The sequence below is a fragment of the Monodelphis domestica genome, chromosome 2 (genome assembly GCF_027887165.1).
Source record: "Monodelphis domestica isolate mMonDom1 chromosome 2, mMonDom1.pri, whole genome shotgun sequence".
In the NCBI taxonomy this organism is placed as follows: Eukaryota; Metazoa; Chordata; class Mammalia; order Didelphimorphia; family Didelphidae; genus Monodelphis; species Monodelphis domestica.
In genome coordinates this window covers 449,089,644-449,117,067 of record NC_077228.1, presented here as the reverse complement: position 1 = coordinate 449,117,067, position 27,424 = coordinate 449,089,644, and the positions used below count along the sequence as shown (strand labels likewise).

Genomic DNA, 27,424 nt, shown 5'->3' with positions numbered 1-27,424 from the left:
ATATTTCTGATTCTTTCCCATCATTTAAAGTTCTTCTTGGTGTTTTACCAATACTACCCCTCTTTTTTAAAAACCATTTCTGTTGCCCCTCTCTCCACTCCAATTCTCATCAGGGTTTCTCCAATGTCTTCTCTATATCACCACACTGTATCTTTGTGTGTGTGTGAAGGTAGGAAGGGGTAAGGAAAAGGGAAAGACAGACTTTTTGTGAATAAATCCTTGAATATTTTATACAGTTTTCTTGAAACTCATTCCTTTCCTCTTTTTGGGAATTTATTTATAGTTCTTTCAGATTCTTTTTTTTTTCATAACTGAGAATGGGTTATTTTTTTCCTTTTTGGCTGATCTGCATATTTTGTATTTTTGTCAATATTCATCTGATTCATTTAAATGATCAGTTTTGTTGTCAAGAAATATAATTTTCAATAATTTTAAAATTTTAAATAAATTTAGTGTTTTTCTTTAATTTTTATTAATTTAATTTTGAGAATTTGTATTTTGGTGTTTAGTTTTTGTTGTTATTGGTTTTCTAGGGTTTTGTTGTCATATTCCTGGTTCATTTCTTCTTCTTCTTTATAACAAAAATAAAATATACTTATTTAAAAAATAAAACAGGTAAATTACATTATATTTAAAAGTCCTATAAGCAATAATAACATTCTGTGTGTAAGTGTATATGATATTTTCCAAATTACATCACATCAAAGTGCTTAAAGAAAAACTACAATGAGGGGACCTCAATGTAGCCTTCTTGAATCTAGATAATCTAAACAAAATATACATAAGAACACATTAAAGATCTGAGTACAATTTTCAAAAAGGCAGATATGATCTTTGGTGATCACTGAACAGGAACAAAAAAGGAATAAGCCTATTGCCCAGATATGTATATGCTATCTTTACAAAAATGATCCCATACTTAGATGTAAAAACCTGACAAAAAGTTCAAAAACAGCACAAAAAACAAATGCACCCTTGTTGATGACAGTGCAACAAATATGTTTTTAAATGCTTTCATTGAAAATAATTAAAATTTGAGCCTAACAATCTTAAAGAAAATGTGAGTTAAAGAATAAACAATGGAGGGGGGCGATAAAAGAAAAAAATTCACTGAAGCAAATTACAACAGTGTAATAAAAACCTTTTTGAAATGTAGCCAACCCAGTCCTGAAGGGAACTTTTTTCCCCCATCTAAATTTTCATCAACAATGAAAAGAAGAAATGAACCAGGCATATGACCACAACAAAACCCTAGAAAATATGTATTAGTAAAGAGAAAGAAATAGAGAAAGAACAACCTAACTTCCAAAAGTTTCCAGTCACATGCTTCCTCATGTCCAGTTATCCTCATGGTACAGTGAGTTCAGGAAGGGAACACAACCCAAGAGGTTGATTTTTCTGATTCCCAGCTGGGTGGTGTCCCTGCTGGGCAGCCACCTACTGTTTCACTTGCCAGAGATTTCTTATATAGATAGGTGCCAGTTCAGCTGTGAGAGAGCTCCTCTGTAAGTAAAAAAAATGACACAGAGAGATTCAGCTTGCTTCACATGCTGGCTTTTAAGTTCAATCTAAACCCTTCCCCTAAAATTTTCGAATTGACCAGGGTTTCACTTCAGTCCCTACAAGTCACATCCCTTGACTACCATCAATCAAAAATCTTGCCTGTCACACTGGCAAATTAAAACACATGGTGAGGCTTTTAGATTCTGGTTGGGAGTCCTCAAACATTTAATTCACACATTTTTGTCTAAGATTATGATTGCTACCCCTGCTTTTAAAATTTTAATTCGAAGCATATAATTGATTTATCTCCAGTATCATATTTTTAATTCTTTGTAATTCTTTTTTCAAGTGTATTTCTTATTGACAATAAATTGCTAGATTTTGGCAGTCTTATACATTTGTCTACATTTTTCCCTTTTGTGGGTGAATTTATTCCATTTGCATTCAGTTATAATGATCAATTGTCTTTCCATCATATCTTTTTTTTTAAGTTTCCTCATCTCTTTATTCCTTGCTTTTCTTTTTAAAAAGAAGGCAACATTCAAAAAGGAGTATGTGGAGTATATTCAACATAAAGGATAGATATTTGCTACTTTGATTGTTTTCTTCCTCTTCCTTTCTTCTTGCCTATTTGTCAATCACAAATTCTTACCTTTTCTTTTTTTTATTTTTCAGTTTCATTCTTCATCTTCTGAAAATGGAATTTGTTTGATGATTAATTCTTCCCTGAATCTACTGTCCTCAACATCTATCCTCTCCCTGTTTTTTTCCTGAATTACTGATGAATTTCATTATATTTATACCAAGTCTTCGTATGTATAAGTTTGTGCATATATGTTTTCTATATACACATGTGTATATTTATGTACGTATGTATATATAGTCCAATTTTTCTTTGTCTTGTTTAGGTAAAAGAGAAGTTAATGTGTAGTTCAAATTCTCCACCCCTTTCACAATATTCATACAGTATTCTCATGCAATCTGATCCATCTCCTTCCATTTTTTCCTTTCCTTTTTTTCCTCCTCTCAGTTTTAGCAAAATATAAAAAAAATGTTTCCAAGTGTCCTACATTATTTACTCTCTTACTGACATATAAAGACATTAGAGTTCTGATAGGATGTGTGTTTCTTTCTTCTACCCTGTTGATGACTCTCTTCTATCTTAGATTTTCTCAATATCACCCACTTCTCATTCATCTACTTATCTAACTACTACTTCTCAGTCTTTTTAAATCTTCATTCGTAGAGTTCTGTCCTTGACTCTCTTCTCTGTCTGCACTATTTCCCTTGGTAATCTTATATACTTCTCTGGATTTAATAATCATCTCCATGCTGGTTATTTTCAAATCTTATTTATCTAGCCCTAATCTTTCTGCTGACCTCCAATTAGACATCTCAAATTGACTGATAAGAAGACATCTTAAACTCAACATGTCCAAAATGAAATTAATTTTCTTTCCCCTCAAAGTAGCCTCTTTCTTCCAACTTCCTTATTACTATAGAGAAATGGTGTCAAAGTCAAATAGAAATGAATCCCTATGACTACATATTGACTTAGAAAACTGCTAGTTAACATTATGTTGTGTTGTATTTTCACTAATTTTGTTAATAATTTCCAATTATATTTAATCTGTTTCAGGAGGCATTTAGGACTTTTATAGGCTATAAGTTTGATATCTGTACTGTAGAGGGTGATTATCATCCTCCCAATTCCTCAAGCATCCAACATAAGAGCTTTCCTTGACTCTTCACTCTGTTCACATCCCCCATATCCAATCTGTTGCCAAGTCCTTTTGATTTGACCTTCACACTATCTCTTGAATACTCCCCCTCCTCTCTGATACTGTCAGCACTTTGCTATTGTTCCTAATAACATTACACCTGAGCTGTTGCAATAATTTCCTGATGGTTCTCCATGTCTCTCCCTACTCCAATTCATTCTCCAATCATCCACCAAAGTGTTTTCTTAAAAACATGTCATCCCTGCCCCTGGCCCCAAGTAAATTTAAATGATTCTCTATCAACATCTTTTGGATTTTCAAACCCCTTTATAACCTAGTACCCTTATAGCTTATTCTTTTATATATATATATATATATATATATATATATCTTCATATATATGTATATTTTTTTATCCCAGTGACACTGACTTCCTTGCAGTTCCACAAATAACACTCCATTTCTCAGGTTCAGACATTTTCTCTGGCTGTTTCCCATGTCTAGAATGTTCTCTCTCCTAATATTTGTCTACTGGTTTCCATTAAGTCCCAACTAAAATCTCATCTTCTATAAGGAGTCTTTCTCAATTCCCCTCAACTCTAGCAACCTTGTTCTCTTAATTATTTCTTTCCTCATTAGTTTTCTCATTTGTAAAAATTTGGATAACACCTAGGTCCCACAGTTTTTATAGTTAAAGTGAGATATTAATGAGTACTTTTGGAAACCTGAATTGCTATATAAATAATATTCATTTAAAAGAATCAAGGTTTTTCTGCAGAAAATTTGTGAGGTCATGTGGACAATAATGGTACAATGATAAAGAATAAAGAGGTGTCATTAACCCTTTTTTTTAACCCTTACCTTTCATCTTAGAATCAATACTATATAATGGTTCTAAGGCAGAAGAGTGGTAAGGATTAGGCAGTGGGGGGTAAGTAACTTGCCCAGGGTCACATGACTAGGAAGTATCTGAGACCAGATTTGATCCTAGGACCTGCCATCTCTAGGCCTGGTTCTCAATCCATTGAGCTACCCAGCTTCCCCCAGTAAAGTTAACTCTTGCAAAGCTTGTAGCTATCAAGACATGTTTCATACAAACTATAAATAGTACATTCATTCTCAAGAACCCACATGAGATAGTGACAATGTTATGGGAAGAAATGAAAAATAGAAAGGGCAAAGATAAAGAAAATTATTCTTTGACTAGCAAAGAGAGAACACTGCCATGACCACCATCACCCAATAAATTTAACTTTCCATATACTGTAGAATATGATGAAGATGAAGACTGGAGAATGGTCACAATTGAAGAAGCTCAAAGACAAAGAATGAATGAAATTGGTGATGATACAAAGTTCTTGCACTTAGTGATGACCCAGAAAGGACAATTAAAGGAAAAGTCAATGCTTCATTTCAAGAAAAATGAGGTGATATTGACACTTCTGGCAATTAATCCCAGTAAGACTGGGATGTAGGGAGTACTGCTTATAATCAGTCAATGTAATGAGAACTCTGTTGAAATATAAAGGCATAATACTGCCTAAGAAGTTGACTGTAGATTAAATGAATATAAATGAATGGAAAAGAGACAAATAATATTTGGTTTGATTTTTAAAAATAATAATTCTTCTAATAAACATTGTTTAAGTCTACAAAACATGCTTAGTTTCTTATTTTACCCAAGTCAGGAGCAGAGTCCCTCTTGACACCATTCTAATTTTCTATGAAGTATTTGTTTCTATGAAATGAAAACAGTACAAAAAATTTTTATACTTGGGTCTTTTGAATGTAATGCCAAATGAAACTGAAATAGATTTTACCCAGAGAATGATGAATTCAGCATCTTATTCTATTAGGCACCCTTAAATGAATTCTCCACATTTGTTTTTAAATATATCTATAAAAGTTTATCCAGATATGCTACTTTAATTAGAGCCTATGAAATTTAATCATTATCAAGAAATATGTACCACTTCTAACTGTTACGACCTGGCTCTGATTTACAGAGACTTTGAATCCTTTGTACTGAACCGTTAATCTATACAGTATAAGAACTGGGCAATAATTCTATTTCATTTCATCTGGGAAGGAATGTGAAGCATCAGAATGTGAAGCATATTGTAATTGTTGGCACTTTAAACTGTATTCTTGGCCTTGTTTTCTTCCCTTTCCATTTTTTTGTCTTCCTCTTTTAATAAATCTAGCACATCTGTGCTTTAAACTTTTTTGTACACTTTGACTCCTGCTAAACCCTCAAGCATTATACATATAAACTGATCAGTATTTTAGTTAATTAAGCTCCCTTAATGACATTATTACTGTTTGAGGTACTTTTCTGCCTAATGAGGAAGAAATCTGAACCAGAGAGCAGGACACAGAAGAGCAAGTAATTCCAGACAGTTCTCACTCAATGTACATTTTCATTACACAACTTTAATTTCAAATACAGGAATCTGAAAGAAATCTGCATCCAAAATTTTCTTTTAAAACAATCTTAGACCACAGAAGTCTTCATGTATAATAAGAGCAAAAATTATTATAAGTTCAAAATATATATACATATATAATGTTCCATATATTATAGTATATTAGACAATGCATTTATGTTCTGTCTATTCAATGTTAAAAGATGATATTTTTAGGAGATAATTTATTCCTTATTATGCTTATAAAATATATTGCTAATAGAAGATGAAAATGGCTTGCTAAAATTATTCCAAAATCATATTTATCATATGATAGTCTTAAAACACTTAAAATAATTCATTTTGTAATCAAATATTTAAAAAAATATTTGTAAAGGACCTCATGGAGGAATTCGAAAGAATAGACCATCAATGCTGGAATTAGCATCATTTGACCTAATTTGAATCCCATCCTTACTATTTGTGACTTATATGATTTCTGCTAGATTATTTAAGCTTTTTGGGCCTTGGTTTTCTAATAAATGTAAAATAAGGGGATTTGACTAGCTGATGGAAGTCAGATCAATCCAACTCTAAATCTGTGAAAATGAATTTAACTTGAACTTGAAGGATGGATAGAAATGAAATAGAGAAGAAGCTGTCATGGGGGCAACTGAATGACTCAGTGTTTAGAAGAAAAGGTGTAGAGTTGGGAGATTCTGGGTTCAAATCTGTCCTCCTATACTCCCTAGCTGTGTGATCTTTGGCAAGTCACTTAACTCCTCCTGACTAACCCTTACCACACTTCTGCCTTGGAACCAGTACTTAGTATTAATTTCAAGACAAAATGTTAGAGTTTTAACAAAAAGAAGAAAAAGAAGCCTTTACACAATTGAAGAGAATAAAACAAACACATTAAATATAGATGTGAGATTGAGATTTTATATTAATGAAATATTAAGGAGAATAATTTAATTAGAGGAGAAATCACATTTTGAGGAGTATTTGGATAGGTAGGTTGGGTAGAATTATATAAAGATACTTTGAAACCAAAGCAGATTAAAGTTTGGTGTGTTCATATGTAACTGAAAGTTTTGAGTAGTAGAGTGAAATTATAGAGGTGGGAAAACCTTTTGTAAGTAGGAACTAGAGAAAAGAATAGATGAATACCATGAAACCAAGTTGCAGGACCATTAAGAATTGAGTGCTTAAACTGCTTGACTACAGCAGTTGAGGGGACATGACAGAGGAGAGACTCTAAAGGAAACCCTAATACAAATATTAACAACATAGCAACCATATTAGTGGGAGACTTGAACCAACCACTATCAAATTTAGATAAATCAAATCAAAAAATAAATAAGAAAGAGGTAAAAGAGGTGAATGAAATCTTAGAAAAATTAGAATTAATAGACATATGGAGAAAAATAAATAGGGACAAAAAAGAATACACCTTCTTTTCAGCACCACATGGCACATTCACAAAAATAGATCATACACTAGGTCATAGAAACATGGCACTTAAATGCAGAAAAGCAGAAATATTAACTGCAGCCTTTTCAGATCACAAGGCAATTAAAATATTGATCGGCAAGGGTACATGGAGACCCAAATCAAAAATTAATTGGAAATTAAATAACATGATACTCCAAAATCGGATAGTTAGAGAAGAAATCATAGAAACAATTAACAATTTCGTTGAAGAAAATGACAACGGCGAAACATCCTTTCAAACCTTATGGGATGCAGCCAAGGCAGTACTTAGAGGAAAATTCATATCCCTGAGTGCATATATTAACAAATTAGGGAGGACAGAGACCAAGGAATTGGAAATGCAAATAAAAAAACTTGAGAATGAACAAATTAAAAACCCCCAGAAGAAAACCATACTAGAGATCCTAAAAATTAAGGGAGAAATTAATAAAATAGAAAGTGACAGAACTATTGAGCTAATAAACAAGACTAGAAGCTGGTACTTTGAAAAAACAGACAAAATAGACAAAGTACTGGTTAATTTAATTAAAAAAAGGAAAGAAGAAAGGCAAATTAATAGCATCAAGGATGAAAAGGGGGATCTCACCTCAAATGAAGAGGAAATTAAGGCAATCATTAAAAACAACATAGCAATGGGTTCGACTCAAGAACAGATGTAATACCCAGTGGAATCACGCGTCGGCTACGGGGGGTGGGGGGAGGAAAAGAAAATTATCTTTGTCTTTAATGAATAATACTTGGAAATGATCAAATAAAATATTATAAAATTAAAAAAAAAGAATTGAGTGCTTAGACTAAAATTGTAATAGTGGGAATTGATAGGAAAGATTATAAAGTTGGAAAATGATAGATACTATTAGCACAATATATTGTATGTAATAGGTCTTGAACATACTTTTGTAGAATAAATTGATGATAAAGAATATAAAGGAAAGAAATAATTCAAAGAGTATTCCAACTTTTAATTTGAATTGACTATGATAATGATGAATAATAATGAAATGATAGCTGGGAAGGAAAAGCTTAGACAATGACAGTTGGTTTCATTTTGGACTTGTTGAATCTTATGTTGTTTTTGGAATAAACTATTATAAAATATGGGATTGAAGGTTAGTGAGATGACAAAACAAAGGGTGAAGATTTGGGAGTCAGCTGTATAAAGTTGAGAGTCAAAGTTACATATCAGGGAGAATGTGGAGAGAAATGAGTAAATTCACACTAATGGATGATTTCTGATACAAAGCAAAAGGAAGAACCAGAAATATTGGAATACATTCAGAAAGGTCAGATGGAAATATCATGGAAAGCCAAAGGGAATGAGGAAGACTTTCTAGGAGAAGGAATCACCAATACTGTCAAATATAGTAGATGTAAAAATGAAAATCAAAGGAAATATCTCAGCTTTATTTTAGATGCTGTTCATCTTTTTTCCCTTAAATTTTTAGTTTAGTAATATTTTTTTCAAAATTACATGTGAAAACAATTTTAACATTTGTTTTTTAACATTTTGAATTCCAAATTCCCTCTCTTTCTTTTCCCTAACCCTTCCCTGAGGTATAAGCAGTTTGATATGTTATCATGCAAAACATATTTCTATAATCATCATGTTGTAAATTTTTTTACAAAGAAGAAAATTAAGTGAAAATGATATGCTTTCATCTACATTCCTATTCCATCAGTTTCCTTTGGAGTTAGTTGTCTTAGATCATTTAATATTGCTGATATTTGGATGCTATTTATCTTAAGATGAAATATATGATCATTTTAATGATAACCTGTATGTTTTGTCTCAAGGTATTATAACTAGTTTTTCCAGGGGAACAGAATCACTTAATGAATCTGTTTAATTTCTGATTACTTGGAGAGTTTTTCAAGTTGAATTTTATGCTTTTTTTGTGTGGAATGAATATAAGATTCTCATTGCTCTGCTCCTTTGTATAACTTTTGAGTAAATGGTTTTAAATAGACAGATTAAATGCTGGTTACATTGAGAGATAAAGTTTGGGTTCACAATGAAATAATGAAGCTAAATAGTTACTGCAGTTGTGACTTCAGTCCCCAACAGAATTAACACTCTTGAATTTTGTAAGTTTTCTGATTGTGAAAATATGCAACCTACTCTCTGGAGCCATCAGGAAGGCTCATCCTTTTGTTATTCCCTTGTCGTCTTCTTACATGAAATAATCTGTTGTTTTTTTATATTTAACCATCTCCAGAGAGAAGTAGTTACACTGAAATAATTTACTGGGAGAATAGAGTAGGAGCTGTGATTAACAATTATCATTACTATGTTATGTTATCTTGCTGTGGTTGTGATTTTGTGAATGTGGCGTTTTATGTGACAATGCATACTTCTTATCCATATTAGGAAATACATAGGAGCATATAAAGTGGCAATCCTTAAGCAGTGTTTATATTGAGAAGTGGTGGTCATCAGTCTACAAGAGTTTTTTATAGTGTTTTCTGTGTGCTGGATGCTGTGCTAGAGATACAAAGAAAAGCAAAAATGTAATGGGAGAGACACAAACAACTTGGTAACTACAAGACATCCACAGAGCAGAGACAAGGCATTCTGAGAAAGGTAGGCATTGGCAGCTGGAGATCAGGGAGTCAGGGACAAGGGAAGACTTCTCACAGAGTAGAAGGTGGAAGTTGAGCTGAGTCTGGTGAGAAGGCAGAGCTCTCCAGTTGTACAGGCACGGAGATGGTAGGAGGAAGTGCAAGTGGGATCTAGAATGTCACCTGTGAGGATCTTCCTGTCAGTCTTTGTTTCTGGAACACAGTGGGTGCTAATGAAGGGATCTCAGGTCTTAGAGTCATATCCTGCCTCAGGAACTAAATAGCTGACAGTAGTGCCCTGGGCAAGTCACCTTTCCTTTCTAAGCCTTGTTTATTCCAATACAAAATTGCATTATAATAATTCTATTACTTAAGTCATCCAATTGTGAAGAAGAATGATTTTGCATACCTTAAAGTTCTGACTGTAAAGGCTTCATTCAAAGAACTAGATTTTAGAACTTGTGAAATTTGTGATCCTAAAATCAAGCATTGTGCTGAGATGGGATCTGAAATGAGCTGTAGACTGGTTGGATCAATAGCCACTGGAAAAATGAACTCTAATGCAGGAAAAAAATATGTGAACTATATTAATCCAATGAGCATTATTAGGTGTTTCATATAGTGTTGGCTACATTGCTGGGTTTCCTCCATTTTTGCATACCAAATTATATACTCTGATACTCTTCTTTTAGAGCTATAATCCCCCCCCCCCAAAAGATTAAAGCAATTTCATAAGCACAAATAACCTTATTGTCAACAAGTCCTTTTGTTCTATATCCCATCTCCATGTTTTTTTCTTTCTTTTTAAAAGTATAATTTATTTTTCTAATTATATATAATTAGATTCATATATGTTCATATAACAATTTCTAACATGTTTTCCAAAATTATAAGATCAAAATTATCTCTCTCCCACTCTTTCTCCCCCCTTGAGATGGTAAGCAATTTTATATGAGATATACATGTATGAGCATGCAAAACACATTTCCATATTGTTCAAATTTGAGAGAATGCTCATATAAAACAAAACCCCAAAATAAAAGTACACAAATCAAATGAAGTGAAAAATAGCATGCTTTCAGTCTACATTCAGACTCCATCACTACTGTAAGGATGATATTAGAGAATAAGTATTGTTTTATTAGTTTAGAGATAAGAAGTAAAGTGGCTGCTTGAGAAAAGAACTAGAGTTTGAAGCAGAGCTGAGAGAGCCTGTTAATTTCAGATGTGACAGTTAGAACCATTTTTCTATGTCAATTACAGTTGGCAGAGACACACTCTCAGAAACTCTCACGGCTGGAAGAGGTAACATCTTTGCCTCTCTGTCTGAAGGAAAGACCTGAAGGAACTCAGTGTTTTCCTTTCCCAACTTGGGAAACACTATTGACTATCTATTGTGGTTTTGTAGATTGTAACTCTGAGAAGACCAAAGAAAAACCTGGTCTTTGGTTTGGACTCTGAGTCTCCTAAGACTTGATTCTTGTTGAGACTCAAGCAGCTAGCCATTGCTATTTTATAATTTGAGGGCGAAGTTAAGATTTATAGGGATAATAGCAGTAGTTTTTATTTAGATGGTATAAATTTGCGTCAGATCAGGGAGGATTAGTGTAGCCTGTGAAACACAGGAGAAGGGGTTCCTTGCAGAACCTGGGAGTTTATGGGTGGATTTGGAATCCCTTAGAATGAGAAATTATTTCTTTATCCTTATATATTTCAATAAATATTTTATGTTTATAATGAGTCCCTTTAGCATCTTTGTCCCTGGCCCTGAAGGGAAGTTCATATTTGAGCTTTACTTTATCACTGAGGATACTTTTGATTACCTCTATCAAAAGTATCCAAACAGTTTGAACCTGATTGGTGAGTTAAACAGTTTTAAACAGTTTTGAACCTATATTAGAACTGTTTTTCCATCTGAATATTTTATTTTTTTAGATCACAATTTTATTTTTACAGTTTGGCGAGCTAAATAGGACAAAGAACCTAACTGTCTGATTTTAAGGGTCCAAATGTCAATTTAGACAATTTAGAACTGAACTCTAGGTGGCTACAAAATTCATCTCCCAGTCAACTTGCTACAAAGAATTTGTACTCTCAGAAAATCTGATGAATAGCTACATAAAATCACCATGGGATTTTCTCTATTAGATATGACTTCTCTCATTTTCATTATTGTACCAGAATTTATACAAAATATAATTGCCTATGACTTTTTAATGCCCAGTACTCTCATTGACACTCCTACAACTCTCTTATGTCCCTGTGATACCATTGTTTATCATGTGCTTTTTACATGATGATCAAATCTTTAGCCGTTTTGTTTAAACATTTAAAAGCAAGCATCAAGCAAACTACTGCAAAGAGTGATCTAATATTGAAAGTGAACTATCTAGAAACTAAACTAGATAGAATGCAAACTCAGTATGAGGAATTACTCTGCTGGTAGATGGCATTTTTTTCTCTTGGATCATTGTATTGCAGAGAATAGCTAAGTCTTTCACAGATGATGATCTTAAAATATTACTATGTTTTTAGACAATTTTCTCCTGGTTTTGCTTACTGCACTCTGCATCAATTCATGTAGGTCTTTACAAGTTTTTTTTTTTTCTGAAATCATTCTATACGTTATTTCTTATTAGTGCAAGAGTATTTCATCATAACAATGTACCAAAATTTGTTCAATCTTTCCCCAGTTGATGGACATCTCCCCAAATTCCCATTCTTTGCCACCTCAAAAAAAAAGAGCTGCTATAAATATATTTTGTAGAACTAGGTCCTTCTTCCCTCCTTTGTATCTCCTTGGGATACAGATCTAAAGGGCATGCATAATTTTATAACCTTTTGGGCATAGTTCTGAATTACCCCCCACAATGTTTGTATTAGTTCACAATTCCACCAACAATGTATTACTGTCCCAATTTTGTCACATCCCATCCAACCATTTTTTACTTTGCTGTAATATTAGCTAGTCTGATAGGTATGAGGTGGTACCTCAGAGTTGTTTTCATTTGCCTTTTTCTAATCAATAGTGATTTAGAACATTTTCCCATATGAATATAGATAGCTTTGATTTATTTTTCTGAAAACTCCCTAACTTGCGAATGACTTCTTCTTATAAATTTGACTTAGTTCTCTATACATTTGAGAAATAATGCCTTTAGCAGAGAAATTTGTTCTTTAATCTTCTCCCCATTTTATTTCTCTTATACTCTTGGATGTATTGGTTTTGCTTGTGCAAACCCTTTTTAATTTCACATAATCAAAATTATTCATTTTACATCTCATTTTGTTCTCTAGAATTTGTTTGGTCATAAATTCTTTCCTTATTGATAGATCTGACAGGTAAACCATTCCATGCTTCCCTAATTTGCTTATGGTATCAAATGTCTAAATTATACTCCCATTTTGAAGTGTTCTTTAAATAGAATATGAGATCTTAGTCTATACCTAGTTTCTGCCATTCTGTTTTCCAGTTTCCCTAGTAGTTTTGGTCAAATAGTGAGTTCTTCCAAGAGATTGGGTCTTTGGGTTTACAAACACTAGATTGCTATGGACATTTACCCCTGTATATTGTGTATGCTCTATCTATTTCCTATGCTGGGAATGCACTTTCTCCTCCATTCCACCTCTTAAAATTCTTGACTTCTCTTCATTCAACTGAAATTCTATGCCTGAAGATAGTTTGGAGCTAAGTTGTGAAAGCCTGTAGAAAGGCACATATGGGAAACTACAGGTTGAAAATCCGTGTCCCTGTATGTGTGTGTGTCGTCAGTTGTGTTTTCAGATGTCCTAGCTCCTTGCTGTTTTTAGATTGTGTATAATGTGCTTCCATGACACTAGCGGTACTCAGAGTATTTATTAATTTTTATCAATGTTAACCCTGGAGGTATAAATCTTATTCTTTTTTGCTTTCTTTTAGGTCTTACAGATGAAAAAGTGAAGGCCTATCTTTCTCTTCACCCCCAGGTACTCGATGAATTTGTTTCTGAAAGTGTAAGTGCAGAGACAGTTGAAAAATGGCTGAAGAAGAAAAACAACAAACAGAATGGTAAGACTTGGCATAAATTGAATAGGAAATTATTTTAAATTGTTTTTGTTTGCTTACATTGCAAAATAAAAGGCTCACTTCTAATGCACATAAGTCTCACACCTCAAAATAAATTTATGTATGTACAAATAGCTTTGAACAACTACAGACACATTACACCAGGGTTACTTTTTTTGGAATGCAGCTGCTAATTTTAGAAAAAAATTAGTACAACAATGGAACAATAATATGGTGTGGTGGGAAAAACATTGCATTTCAAGTTAGAATAACTGGGTTTAAATCTGACCATTGAGTGGATAGAGCTCTAGGTCTGGAGGACCTGGGTTTAAATGTGGCCTCAGACAATTATTAACTGTGTGACCCTGGGCAAGTCACTTAATCCCAATCGTCTAATCCTTATCACTTCTTTGGCTTTGGAACCAATACTTAAAATTGTTTCTAAGAGAGAAAGTAAGTGTTTAAAAAAATCACCTTTGTTTACAGCCTTTCTGGCATTGGGCAAACCATTTCACCCATTGGGGGCTCAATTTTCCATTTTTTGTAAAATTAGGGGATTAAGTAAATTCTAATATTTCTTTTTAGTTCTAAAACCTGTAACCAATTTGTATCACTTGTAAACTCTTAGAGACTTTATCTCCATTCATACTGATGAATTGGGTCCCTCAAGAAGGAGCTTTCTAAGGACCTTCCCAAGCAGTTATGGTATTCTTTTCTGTTACTTCAAGTTCTCCTTGATATGAGTCATCAGGGATGAGGATTCTAGTTTCATTTAATTAGTTTATATCAGTTCTGAAATTATAGATACTGGGAAATTACATCAGCTAACTGATATAAAATGGGGATGCTGGTGATGCATAATGCAAATTTAATCTGAATTTCTTTGAAAAAGGTGAAAAATATGATTATTCTTTATGAGATAATATTGTGTCCAAACTGTATGTTTCATTTTTTTAAGTCTATTTTCTCTCTGGGAAAAAGTGATAATCAAGTTTCCTTTTTCTTCTTCCGGAATTGTTGTTTGTCATGTTGTTCAGAGTTCTAAAGTCTTGCCCAGTTGTAGTTTTTTATAATGCTGTCATATAAATTGTTTGCTTCTGCTCACTCCACTCCATGAAGGTTCATAAAGGCCTTTCCAATTACCTCTGAGACTGTCCATTTTGTCGTTTTTTTATGGGAAATAAACTTACATTACATGCAGATTATCTATTTTTTTAAGCTATTATCTATTAGGTGTATAATTTTTTTTTACTACCAAAAGAGTACCTATAAATAACTTTGGGCATTTGAATTCTTTTTCTTTTTCTTTGATTTCTTTAGTATATATATGTAATAGTACCATCACTGGTTATACATATGTACACATATATAAAATATACATTATATATGTACTGGTTAGTTATTTTCTCTAACCATTTTTAATGTGGAAACTTTTTTTTTGCTACATTAAGCACAAAGAAATGTGAACTAATTTAAAGACGGTAAAAGCAAATACATTTTGCCCCAAAGTTTAGAATGATGTTCTAACTATTGCTATTGAATATTAGAATGTAGTGTTTGAGATTTTTGTTTGAATAATTAAACTTTTTGCAAAATTCAACTCCTCATCTCTAAGGAGATTTTTAAATGATTCACAACACTGAGGTAACAAATTGGCAAAGAGAATAATTCTTTTTCAAATTAAGTGTAAACAAATTAGAAACAGAATGATTAATTCTTAAAATAGAATTAAATTCTGAAATTAAGACTATTGTATGGACAAAACATTTTTGAGGGGATGCCAAACCCAAAATATTTGGCAAAAATTTGAGTTTGTGGTATCAACATTTAGGTAGGATTTTAATGATCATTTTAAATAAACATACAAAATAAAGTGATATTCAACTTGTTTTAACTAATGGGATAATGTATTTAGCAAAATTATGCAATGTATGTGAACTTTGAAAAAAGAGGAAAGTGTCTTGAAAAATACTAATTACATACATTGCTCAGGAAATAATATGAACTTATAGTTTTAACTAACTACTGAAAGTATCCCTTGATTTTTAAAAATATTTTAGAATATCCAATGACTTTCTTTTAGATGTCATTTACAGTGACTATGTGATTTTCAGGAAATTGCTTTCTTCACTCAGTTTCCTCATCAGAAAAATGAGGAAATTATAAATTAAATGAATTCTTATTTATCTTTTAGCTCCAAATCTATGATCCAGTGATCTTTATGGCAATTGAAGCCATACTTTAAAATAATAGAACCCTTCTAGTGATAGGTTCTTTTTAGGCCAGACTTGATTTTATCAGTCATAGAAGCACTCCTAGTCTGGAAAATCCCCCCATTGATGCAAATCTGTATCTTAACTAAAAGTTGTTGTTATAGAGATTTCCTTGGGGACAATGTTAAATTACTTTTCTTGGATCACACAGTATATTTCATAGGTGGTACCTGAAATCAAATTGACCTGAATCTGAGGTTAGCTCCATACAGGCTCTATGGGATTTTTTTCTTAAAAATTTTATATTTACTGAATTATTCATTGTAGGGGTCTTTTAAATAGTGAGTTCCTCTAGGCATGTGAGCATATTTGGAAACAGAGATCATGTACAGTCATCCCTCGCTATATTGTGGTTCACTTATCACAGCTTCACTGTATCCCAGGTTTTTTTTAAAAAATATAATTCTGTATTGTGCAGTTTTTGCTATATTATGAGATTTTATGGATGAATACCATACTTAACAATATAGAAATGCAGTATACCACTACAGGCACTGCTTGTGCAAGTTTGCAAATGTGAGATCATACATGGCACACTATTGGTTTATGGAATGAAAGGCGAACAACCATAGTGCTGTGTTCTATATTCTGGGTGCTGATTGGCTCAGTGCTTATAAGAGTGTGGGAAAAGTTAAAAAGTATGGGAAAGGTTTATAGGAGAGTGGGAAGGGTTTGTAAAGCCTTAAAATATATATAAATAATAAAATAAATATAATGCTGCTACTTCATGGATTTTCACTTATCACGGAGGTCTCTGGAATGTAACTCACATGAGTGAGGGTTCAGTGTAATTAGTAAAATGGCTTGGATACATTTTTTGGGTGGGTTTGTTCATTCTTTCAGTTTGTAATCTAGGTGCCTTCCCTTCCCAGTTTTTATACTGTTTACACTTCTATATTGGAAGAGGATACATGTAACTCCTAAGAAGTCTGCATAAAAAGTATATGGCTATGAGTCTATCATTTTGGGGTGAACCCCCCCCAAAATGTAGGCGTGAGAAAAAGGGATGCATTGAGAGAAGAAAGGGAAAGGTATAATGGCACAAATTTTTTCACATAAAGGAGGTATAAAAGGAAGAGCTTTCATAGTGTACAGGAAAATGGGAGGAGTAACAGGCAGTTCTTAAAACATCATTCACACTGGAATTGACTAAAACAGGGGAGACTACACACACACACACACACACACAAATGTGTGTGTGTGTGTGTGTGTGTGTGTGTGTGTGTGTATTCAGTTGGGTATAGAAATCTATCTTACCTAATAGGAAGATAGAAGGCAAAGAGAATAAGAAATATGGGGGTAGATGATACAGGAAAAGGTGGATTTGGGGGAGGCATTGGTTAGAAGTGAAACAGACTTTTGAGTCTGGGGAAAGAAAGAAGATAAACATAGGAAAATAGGAAAAAGGGAAATACAGTTAGTGACCTTAACAGTGAATCTAAATGGGATGAGCCAACCTATAGAATAGAAGAAGATAATAGAATGTATGGGAAACCAGAATCCAACAATGTTTTATGTTCAAGAGGGATAGACTCATGAAGAATGGAATAGAGTCTGTTATGCTTCAGCTGAAGTAAAGAGGGCAAGGATGACAATCATGATCTCAGACAAAGCAAAAGCAAAAACAAAATTATACCTAATCACTATTATTTAGACAAATACAAATTAAAACAACTCTAAGGGCACCACTTCATAACTATCAGAAATGACAAATTATGGAAGAGTGGATAAAAAAGGAACGTTAATGAACTTTTGGTAGAGTAATGAATGACCTGGGTAAACTTGTTGGAGAACAATCTCATGGTAAGCCAAAGGACCATACATTGTCATATCCTTTGATCCAGTGATACCACTACTAAGATTATACACAAAAAAGATCAAAGAAAAAGGAAAAGATCTGTGTATAAGCAAATATTTATAGCTGTGCTTTTGATGGTGGTAAAGAATTGGAAATTGAGGGGATATCCTCAATTGGGGTATGGTTCAACAAGGTGTGGCATATAATCGTGATGGAGTACTATTTTGCTATAAGAAATGACAAGGGATGTTGGTTTCAGAAAAACATGGCAAGATATATGATGCAAAGTAAAGGAGAACTAGAGGATTCATTGCAATCAGTAATAATATTGTAAAGTTGATTAACTGTGGAAAACTTCACTACTCTGATCAATACAGTGGTCCAAAACAATTTCAAGGTCTTGTGATGAAAAATACTATCCCCCTCCAAAGAGGGAACTCTGAGTTCAAATTGAAGTATAATTTTCTGGTGTTTTTTTTTTTGTCATTTGGCTAATAAAGAAATATGGTTTACATTATTTCACATATATAATTGATATATATTGTGCCTTTTTAGTGGGTAGCAGAGGGAGAGAATCTGGAATTCAAAATTTAAAAAGAAAAGAAGGCTAAAAGTAAATATTTTTATTTTAAAAAAATGCTATATGTGGATCTCAATTACTTGGCTCGAAAGCTATATTCACTTAATTTAGGTGTATCATTCTTCTCCCAACTCCGAGGTTACCAAAAGGGGATCATTGTTCCAAAGCACTGTTTGAATAAACCCTAGTTGAGAGAACTATTAAGGCAAGTGTGCCATGGTGATTAAAAAACTAGACTTCGTGGCAAGTTGATCTGGTTATTTGGATAATAATACGCATGCAAGGGGCCGGAAGCAGAAAGTCCTGTCAGAGGAAATTTCCAAGTTTCTTGGCTTAAGATGGACCATTCTACAGATCTCTGTTCCACACAAAAATGGTATTAACAGTCTCTTGAATTATAGAACCTATTACCTGCTGGGTGAGGCTGTCCCTCATAGTCCCTTACTAGGCCCCCAATCAGGAAGACTTTGTTCAAGGGTTCTAGTAGAAATAAGACCTGCAAACAAAAACTCCAGGGTTTTTTGATTACAGGTCAATGCTGGAATCTATCAGGTCTTTCTGAGTGTTAGCCCTGTATTTCCCTTAGAGTTTTTCCTTTTGACATCAACCATTCAGTTCTTAGGACTGGCTGATGGAATCTAGGATGAATTGGTTCATAGCTAGATGACAGATTTCCTTCCAACATTTTGCTCTTATTGCACCAGGATAGAGAATTGGGCCAGTATCTGCCTGAAACTATCTTGGGGTTATGAAATCAACTTCACAGATTCCTACTAGGCTTACTTAGGACTTTGGGGGGAGTACATACAATATAGGAGGGAGGTGTGTTAGGGGAGATCAAGGTCACATAAGTTGTGTATGATTCATTACACATAAATGGGCTTGATAGTTTGAAGATGAGCACTATGGACCTGCAAGAAGGAGGAAACAGAGAAGATAGAGGAAAGTTGGGAGTACTGAGGAGCCCTAATTTTCATAGTCCCTAAGGATCCACAGGTCCTCTTTTACCACAACTCTTCCAATTCTCAAAGAAGGAACTTCCTATTAAAAATCAAACCCACATTTTTAGCGTTGGAAAAAATGTGTCTTAAAATGTCAAATGGTATTAAACCTGGACTATGGTTTCTCATGATCTTGAGAATTGAGTAGTTGTTGGTCAGATAAATATAACAGTTCCCATAATCTGGCCTTAAGTGAATCACCACCATCAGTGCACCCTTTTATTGATACTGCTGCTGGAAATGAGACACTGGAGCACTTAACCAGCACTCTTCTCTGCTCTAATGGGCATCTCTCTGGTTCACCACTTAGACCTTTAAGAAGAAGCTTAATCATCCAGTCAGTGATTGTACTATCTCATCTTCAGTACCCAAAACAGTAAAATCAGTTCTTTTCCCATATGCTCAATGATTCACCCTGTCCCTGACTATGCTACTGCTTGTCTTATGTACTCCTGCCCTGGCTGGCCGAATATACAGAGGCCCGACATAAATCCCACGAAGTGTTTTATCTAATTGACCCTGCACCACTCCCAACCCCCCTTCCTCTTACCAAAAAAAAAAATGCTCCATGTCTTATCTATTTGAAACAAAAGCATATATTTTTAGTTCATGTTCACTATGTACTGAGCACCATTACTCATTTTCTATCATTCATCTTCATTCTCTTGAAGAACCTAAACCATCCTATTTCCCCCCTCCCCCAAGAAATTAGACTCTCATGGAGTGTGTGCATGAGAGACCAGCAAAGTAATGAAAAAGACCTCTTCTAGCCAGTACAGGTATTATTGATGCTGTTTAGGATCAGGGTTGACCTCATTGTTTACTAGCACTTCACGGATTGTATCTTCTGGGACCTGTTAACACCATAAAGTGAAGTTAGATTAGCTTATTCAGATTACATTATCCTTGAATGTCTGCCTTGAATTGGTTCCTTTTCAAACTGGAGAAGAGCTGCCTAAATTAGGTGTTTCCAGGGCACCTAATAAGCTGGCAGGGATAAAAATGGAGCTGTTGTAGGCATAACATATACTTTTGTGGAAATTCCTACAATGTTTAATGACCTCCAGAAATTCTTAGGTTTTGTAGCTTATTACTATTGCTTTATCTATTAATTTTATATTATATGCCACCCCCAACCTTCCTATTGTACAAATTCAACTTTTTTACTGCACTGCAGAGAGCAATATCCCCTTCAGTAAACTCAGTAGATAATTTGAGTCAACTCCCATCATGTAGTTCCCTGACTTGAACTCACCTTTTAAGAGATACCTCTAAAATGAACAGTGGATCTTTCTTATTAGCCAGTGGGTCCTGTATTATCCTGTGAGCCTGGGCATATATTTTTTTTAGTAATAGTAATTTAATAATAATTTTTAAATGTTTGGATGCACAAGACAGTAAATGGAACTTTGAGGTAGTAACCTTCAGATAAGATGCCTAAGCTGATCATTTCCCTGTATCAACCTGGCTTTTTATTCAGCTGTGGCATTTATCTTTCTTTAATGACCAAGATATTTATGTTCATTTATAAAGACTTTGACTTTAAACTGATTCTCTTAGGTAGGATATCCTACTAATATTCGTACCACTCCAGATTAGAATTGTAGCTTTAGTTTTGAGCCTCATAAATATTTTTATCCAATTATAGTTTTGGATAAATTCACTATTAAAATTAGTTATAAGAAAATGAACCAAGTCTAAAATTGAAAGTATAAAAATAAAAAAGTTGAATCCAAATGATTTTTCACAAAGAAATGTAGAATATATAAATGGATCTTGATTTTACCAATGAATAAAGTTATTTATCATTGTAAAAATCTGCAAAAAATTAATATAATATTTCATTGTAAGTAGTTTACAGTAACAGCAATAAAGTATGATGACCACCTGTGAACTTAACTATTATAAAAAATATAAGAATCCAGGGCCACTCCAAGGGACTCTTGATGAAAAAGGCTATGCACTGCTAAGGAAGGAACTGACATAGTCTGAATGGATATTGAAGCATGACATTGTTTGCTTTATTTCTTCCATGAATCTTTCTCTACTGTAAATGATATGTGTCTTTTTCACAACATAATGAACATGAAAATGTGTATAGTATGATAACCCATGTACATTCTATATCATATTACCTGTAGGTGTGGGGAAAAGGGAGAAAACTTGGATCTCAAAATACCAGAAAATTATTATTGAAACTTGTTACCAACATGTAATCTGGAAAAAATGAAAAATGAGTTATGAATTATGAAATTTAAAAAATAAAATAGACTGGCATTCAGGATTAGGGTGGTGATTATTCCACTGTACATCATGACATTGTTCTATATCTGAAATATTGTCTTCTTTTCTAGACACATAATTTTTAAAAGGACATTGATAAAAGTTAGGCAACATTATGAAGAGGGCAACCAAGATGGGAAAGTGGCTGAGACTAAAGCACATGAGGACTGACTAGTGGAAATAGAGATGTTTAACTCAGAGAAGAGAAGATGGTAGGCTGGGACATAAAGTCTGTCCTTAAGTATGTCAAGAACTATCACATAAGGAAGAGATTAGACTTATTCTAGTTGGCTTTTAAGGGAAGAATTAGGGGCAATAGTAAACAGAAAAAAAGAACACTTAGGCTTGGATATAAAGGGGGGAAACTTCATAATAATTTGAGCTATTTAAGAATAGAAATGGGCTGCCTGGTGAGGAAGAATACCTACTTTCATTCTTTTCAATTTAAAAATATGTCTATAGTAGATAGAACACTGGGCCTGGCATCAGGAAGATCTGAGTTCAAGTATCTAGCCTCAGATACTCTCTGACTGTCTGACCCTGGGCAAGTCACTTAAACTTCTTTTTTGCCTCAGTTTCCTTAACTAAAAAAAGGGAGATATCATCCATCTCCTGGGGTTGTTGTGAGGATTAAATGAATGAATAATTGTAAAGTGCTTAGTATAAGCACATAATGAGCACTATGTAATTAGCACTTATCATTCTTCTTCTTCATTACTTATGGAGAATGCCGTGGGTGTTATTCTTGTTCAGACCTGAATGACCAGATGACCTATAAGTTGCCTTTTATCTGAGAGATGGTGTGAAAATTGACAGCTTGTGGACAAGAGGAGCCCAAGAAGGGGAATGTATAATGATATATATATATATATGTATAATGGGACTACTGTTGCTAGCCCCTTATTTCCAGATTCCAACTAATCATATTGTTCCCCAGCTCTGTAATCAATCACACTGCCCTCAACCCCATGATGTAATCTACCCTGTTCTGTTCTTTGTTCTAACCTCATAAAAACTAGTTATGTCTTAATCTTAAGTGTTTTGGGCATAACTTAAGACAAGCTATTGATCCATTCTATTGGCACATAGCAGCCCTGCTAATATTATCTTACTTGGAGAAAATGTGCCTTATTTAGCTTTATTAAATTTTACTCACTACAGTTACCATTGTGTTTGTATCTCTAATACTGACCAAGTGCCTAAACCCTAAAGGCTACTTAGCCAATAGCTGTTGGTTTTTGGTAGGTTGTGCAGATCTTTTAAAAAACTAATTACATTTTTTTCCAGATTATGTGTTGGTAAAAATTTTAATAAACCTTTTCTGATTTTGTTCTCCATATTCTCTTCCCTAAGACTGCAGGTAATATGATATCAGTGGTACATGTGGTTTTATACAATACATATTTCCATGTTCATCATATTTTGTAAGATGACACACATTGTTTACATTAGGGGAAGATTCAGTAGCCATGGGTAGCCTTATTTTTATCATGAGTCCCTTGCAGTCGTCCTAGATCTATAAACTTCTAATAATTAAGTCATTCACAGTTGATCATTGTACTTTATTGCTATTATTGTGTACAATGTTCTCCAGGTTCTGCTTACTTCACTTTACATCACTTCAAGCCTTTCCAAGTTTATTTAGATCATCTTGTTCATCATTTCTTAGGGGACAATAGTATTCCATTTTAATTACATACCACAACTTATTCAGTCCTACTCCAGTTGATGGACATCTCTTTAATTTCCAGTTCTCTGCCATCACCAAAAGAGATCCTACAAATCTTTTTATACCCATTTTATAGAAGAAGAAATTGAGGCTTGTATAATTTCAGAATTTGCTAAAGATCAGACATGTAGAATGTGGCCAGGCCAGAATCCAAGGCATCTGCCTCTAAACCAAGATTATGTCTTGTATTTTATATTATCTTTGATCCTTAAACTTGAACCCATTCCTCTCTGGTACTTTATAATGCAATGGAAATAGACCTGGATCTGGACTCTTGGGTTTTCATTTACTATGTAATGACAATAGCTAAATCATTTAAACTCTTTTTATACAGTATTTTGTAAAGTTAAAAGATTGATTAGAATCAATTCAACAAACACTGAGTACATGTACTGGACCTCCTGATATACCAAGAGAAAAGCCTCTTCCCCTCTAGGAGCATACAAACCGGAACCTCTAAGATCCCTTCAAGCTCCGAAGCCATGGTCCTATGAATCCTATTTTGATTGGGACAAGACAGTGTAAAAGAAGAACCATCAGAGAGAGGTAAAGGGGTAGTTTAAAAAAAAGGCACCCATACATGAATATTTTCTATTTATTCTTGAAGTGGAATCCAGTTAATGCCAGTGCTTCCAAAATCACATTTTAAAACCTTCCAGTGAATAGTTTTGTTTTAAGATCTTATCATAGTTCTCTAAGAATTTGGACTTCACATGTTGATGATGTATAAGAACTATTAGCTTATAGGGAAGAATTCATCCCTTTCCAATTTATAAGAACCCAGCTGTGTTTACTTTTTTTTGCCAGAAGTCAAAGCCCTGGGCCTAATGCCAAAGTCATTTATTTGAATTTCATTAGTATGTACATAGAATTTAGTGTCTGCCTTGAGAATAAATGTTCTAGCAATTTTCAGTGATCAGAAGATAGTGTGTATAGAAAGGTGGAATGCATGTTACTTTTCAAACACAAAAATAGTAAAGTGGAAAGTCAAGGAAATTGTTGAGTATAAAGTCAATCTAAATTTTTGTCATTGTGTACATGAAGACATGGGAAGTTTTCCCCCTGCAACATTCTTACTATTGTAGCTTAGTCTCTTTGTGGTACTCTTTTATCACCTAGTTTTAACTAGTGGTATCTTTTGATTTTCTTTAAGTTATCATGATGATAAAATAATGCTCTTTGTTGAACTTTTATGGTATATGGCTTTGTTCTAACAGCATGCATGAATCAGTCAGCCTAAGCTCCATAAAATGTGCTATCTAGTGAAAGACAGTTCTTCTACAGCTTGAGAAATGGGAAGATAATTAAATAGAGAATGTTGTAGCAATTGAATGAAGGGCTAGTTTCTCCTAGAGTTACTGTGAATGCAGTCTTTGAAGGGGGTATATTTTAGGCCCATGGCTGCCATTCCCAGTATCACAATTTTATGGGGGACATGTGGGAAAAGAAGAGGTGGGAGTTACTGACATCATCAGCATCCCTACCTTTGGGGCACTAATGCTAATGGGATACTATTATACTAACAAATGATGATGGTAATAGTTAGAAGGATGGATGATGGGAAGAAGAGGGCATGAGTAGTGGGAGCCATTTTGAGTACATTTCAAGCTTTTCCTAGAATTGGAAAGATGAGATTATGAGAAAAATGTGTTGGTATCCTGCTAGAGTAATAAAATGAAATTGGTACATACTTCACAAAGGGAAGCTCTTAAGTATACAAGGACAGAGCAGAGGGCCTCTCAGAAGAAGGGCAAAATTTGTTAAGTTCAATTCTATTATACAGTTCACACTGGCAAGGTCATGTTTTGTGATAGATTTTATTATCACCTGTATTTTTATAAAGTCATATTAAGTTTGACAGTGTCATCATCTTTCTCCCTTTGTTCTTGACAGGTCAAAATAATAATGTAACTTAAAATTGTCTTTCTAATCATAATATTGATAGTGATCCTTTTTAGGTTCAAGAATATAGCAATTTCATTTTAGAGTTTTTATCTTCACTGTTTTAATTTTTTACTGATGCTTTTTTTTTTTCAGTTAAGTCATTTCAGTTGTATCTGACTCTTAGTAACTTCATTTGGGGCTTTCATGGCAAAGATTAGTTATTAGAGTGGCTTGCTATTTCTTTTTCCAGCTTATATTACAGGTGAGGAAACTGAAGCAAACAGGATTAAGTGATTTGCCCAGAGTTACACAGCTAGTGAGTGTCTGTCTGAGGCTACATTTGAACTCAGGGAGATCAGTTTTCCTGACTCCAGGCCCAGCACTCTATCCAGTGCACCTCCTAGCTGCTTGTTTTGTTTTTCCATCACAGTCCATCTCTTCTCCCTGTAAATCCTCCTATGTAACAAACATAAAACAACAGTTAGACAAAACCAGCCTCTGTACCAATTCTGCCCGAGCATGTAACATTTCTCATTGGCTTGTCAGGGAAAGGAGAGGAATGCATTTCAGCATCTCTTTTCTGGCACATGATAATTTCAGTGTGTAGTTTCATTGTTTCATTCTCCTCATTTCTATTGCTTTAATTATTGTATACATTGTTTTGTGGTTCTGCTTTACTTTCTTTTGTGTCAGTTCCTAGAAATTTTCATGTTTCTCTAAATTCCTATTTGTTCTTTTATAGGACACAATTTGATTCCATTCCATTCATTGGAATAAGAGAGAGATTCTAGCCCTGATCTCTGTACAATACACCCTAGAACTCTGGAGTTTTAAGCCTTTGGGAGAGTTCATCTTCTCAGTTTTAAGCTTTTCCCTGGGTTAAACCATCTGGATTAGTGACTAAGTAAGTGCAAACTCGCTTCAATCCAGTCGAACTTTTTGAACTGAGTTCCATGCTTTGTGATCCTTCTATTTGTTTACACATTGAGATCAGGGCTTGCTTCTCCTATGCAAAAACTTGCTCAGTGGCTTTACTCATCTCTATGACTACCTAGCATAAAACTTCCCAAGTCTCCTTTCATGCAGGTGTATAGTATCCCTCTGTTGGAATGCAAGTTCTTTGAGGCCAGGGACTGTCTTGATTCTTGGTATCCTTCAAGCACCTTGCTGGCATGGTAGATGCTTAATAAATTCTTGTTTGATTAACTTGTTTGATTTGCCACTTTTTTGACACTTAATTTTATTTTCAGTTGTTTGCTACCACAAAAAGTGCTGCTGTGATTTTTTTTTTGTATTTCTGTCTGATTTTCTTGGAGTATATCTAGTATTGAGATGGTGGGGTTAAAAAATATAGAAATAATAGTCACTTTTTTGTTTATTCTGTTAGTCTATTTCACAGATCTTTGAACTGTGTATCAGTGTCTTTATCTTCTCATAGTCTTATGACACTGAAATTCTGCTTTTTGGTAGCTTTGCCAGTTTGGTGAGTGTGAAGTAAAACCTCAGAGGTTCTGCTTTCTTTTTTAATTTGAATTTCATGTAATTAGTGGTAATTTGTAACAGTCTCTCTAGTGGTTGTTAAAAGCAATTAAGAAATACTTGATCATTTTTTAACAACCTAGTCATTAAGGAATATCCTTTACTCTTATAAATCTCAGTTAATTCTCTAAGTATCATGACTATTAGGTCATTATTAGACATTATTGATTTAAGATTCTTTCCCAGTCAAAAGTTTCTTGTTCTGAATGCAACAATTTTATTTTTGCAAAATTGTTTAGTGTAATTTAGGTTATTTATTTTATGTTTGTTTGTTTTTTTCCTATGGGTGATCTACAAAGTACCTTTTGTCTCTCAATTTTAAAATGATATGAATTTTTATTCTTAGATCATATATTCATTTGAAGCTTATTTATGTAGTATATGGCTTATGGGCATGATTTAAACTTTTTGTGGAATTGTTTTCCAGTTTCCTGAACATGAATAGGGAATCATTTCCTACTTCCCCAGGTTTATAGAACACTGAACTGTTGAGTTCAATTGACTTATTCTTTTCTAGTTGGTTCTGTATATTTACCTCTTCATTTTTCAGCAATTTGAAATAGTTTTGGAGATTATTAATGCAGTTTGAGGGACCTCATGCTTTTAGAAT

At 33.8% G+C, this 27,424-nt stretch overlaps 1 protein-coding gene across 3 annotated transcripts in view; it reads left to right on the top strand.

Annotated features, from left to right (window-relative positions):
• PDE10A (phosphodiesterase 10A) overlaps positions 1 to 27,424 on the top strand; it is a 466,245-nt gene that overhangs the window by 170,440 nt on the left and 268,381 nt on the right. For all 3 annotated transcript variants that reach the window (XM_003340456.4, XM_016429717.2, XM_056814385.1), the window contains exon 2: positions 13,602 to 13,730. In XM_003340456.4, the coding sequence (XP_003340504.2) occupies positions 13,602 to 13,730 (129 nt within the window). The remainder of the gene's footprint in view (positions 1 to 13,601; positions 13,731 to 27,424) is intronic.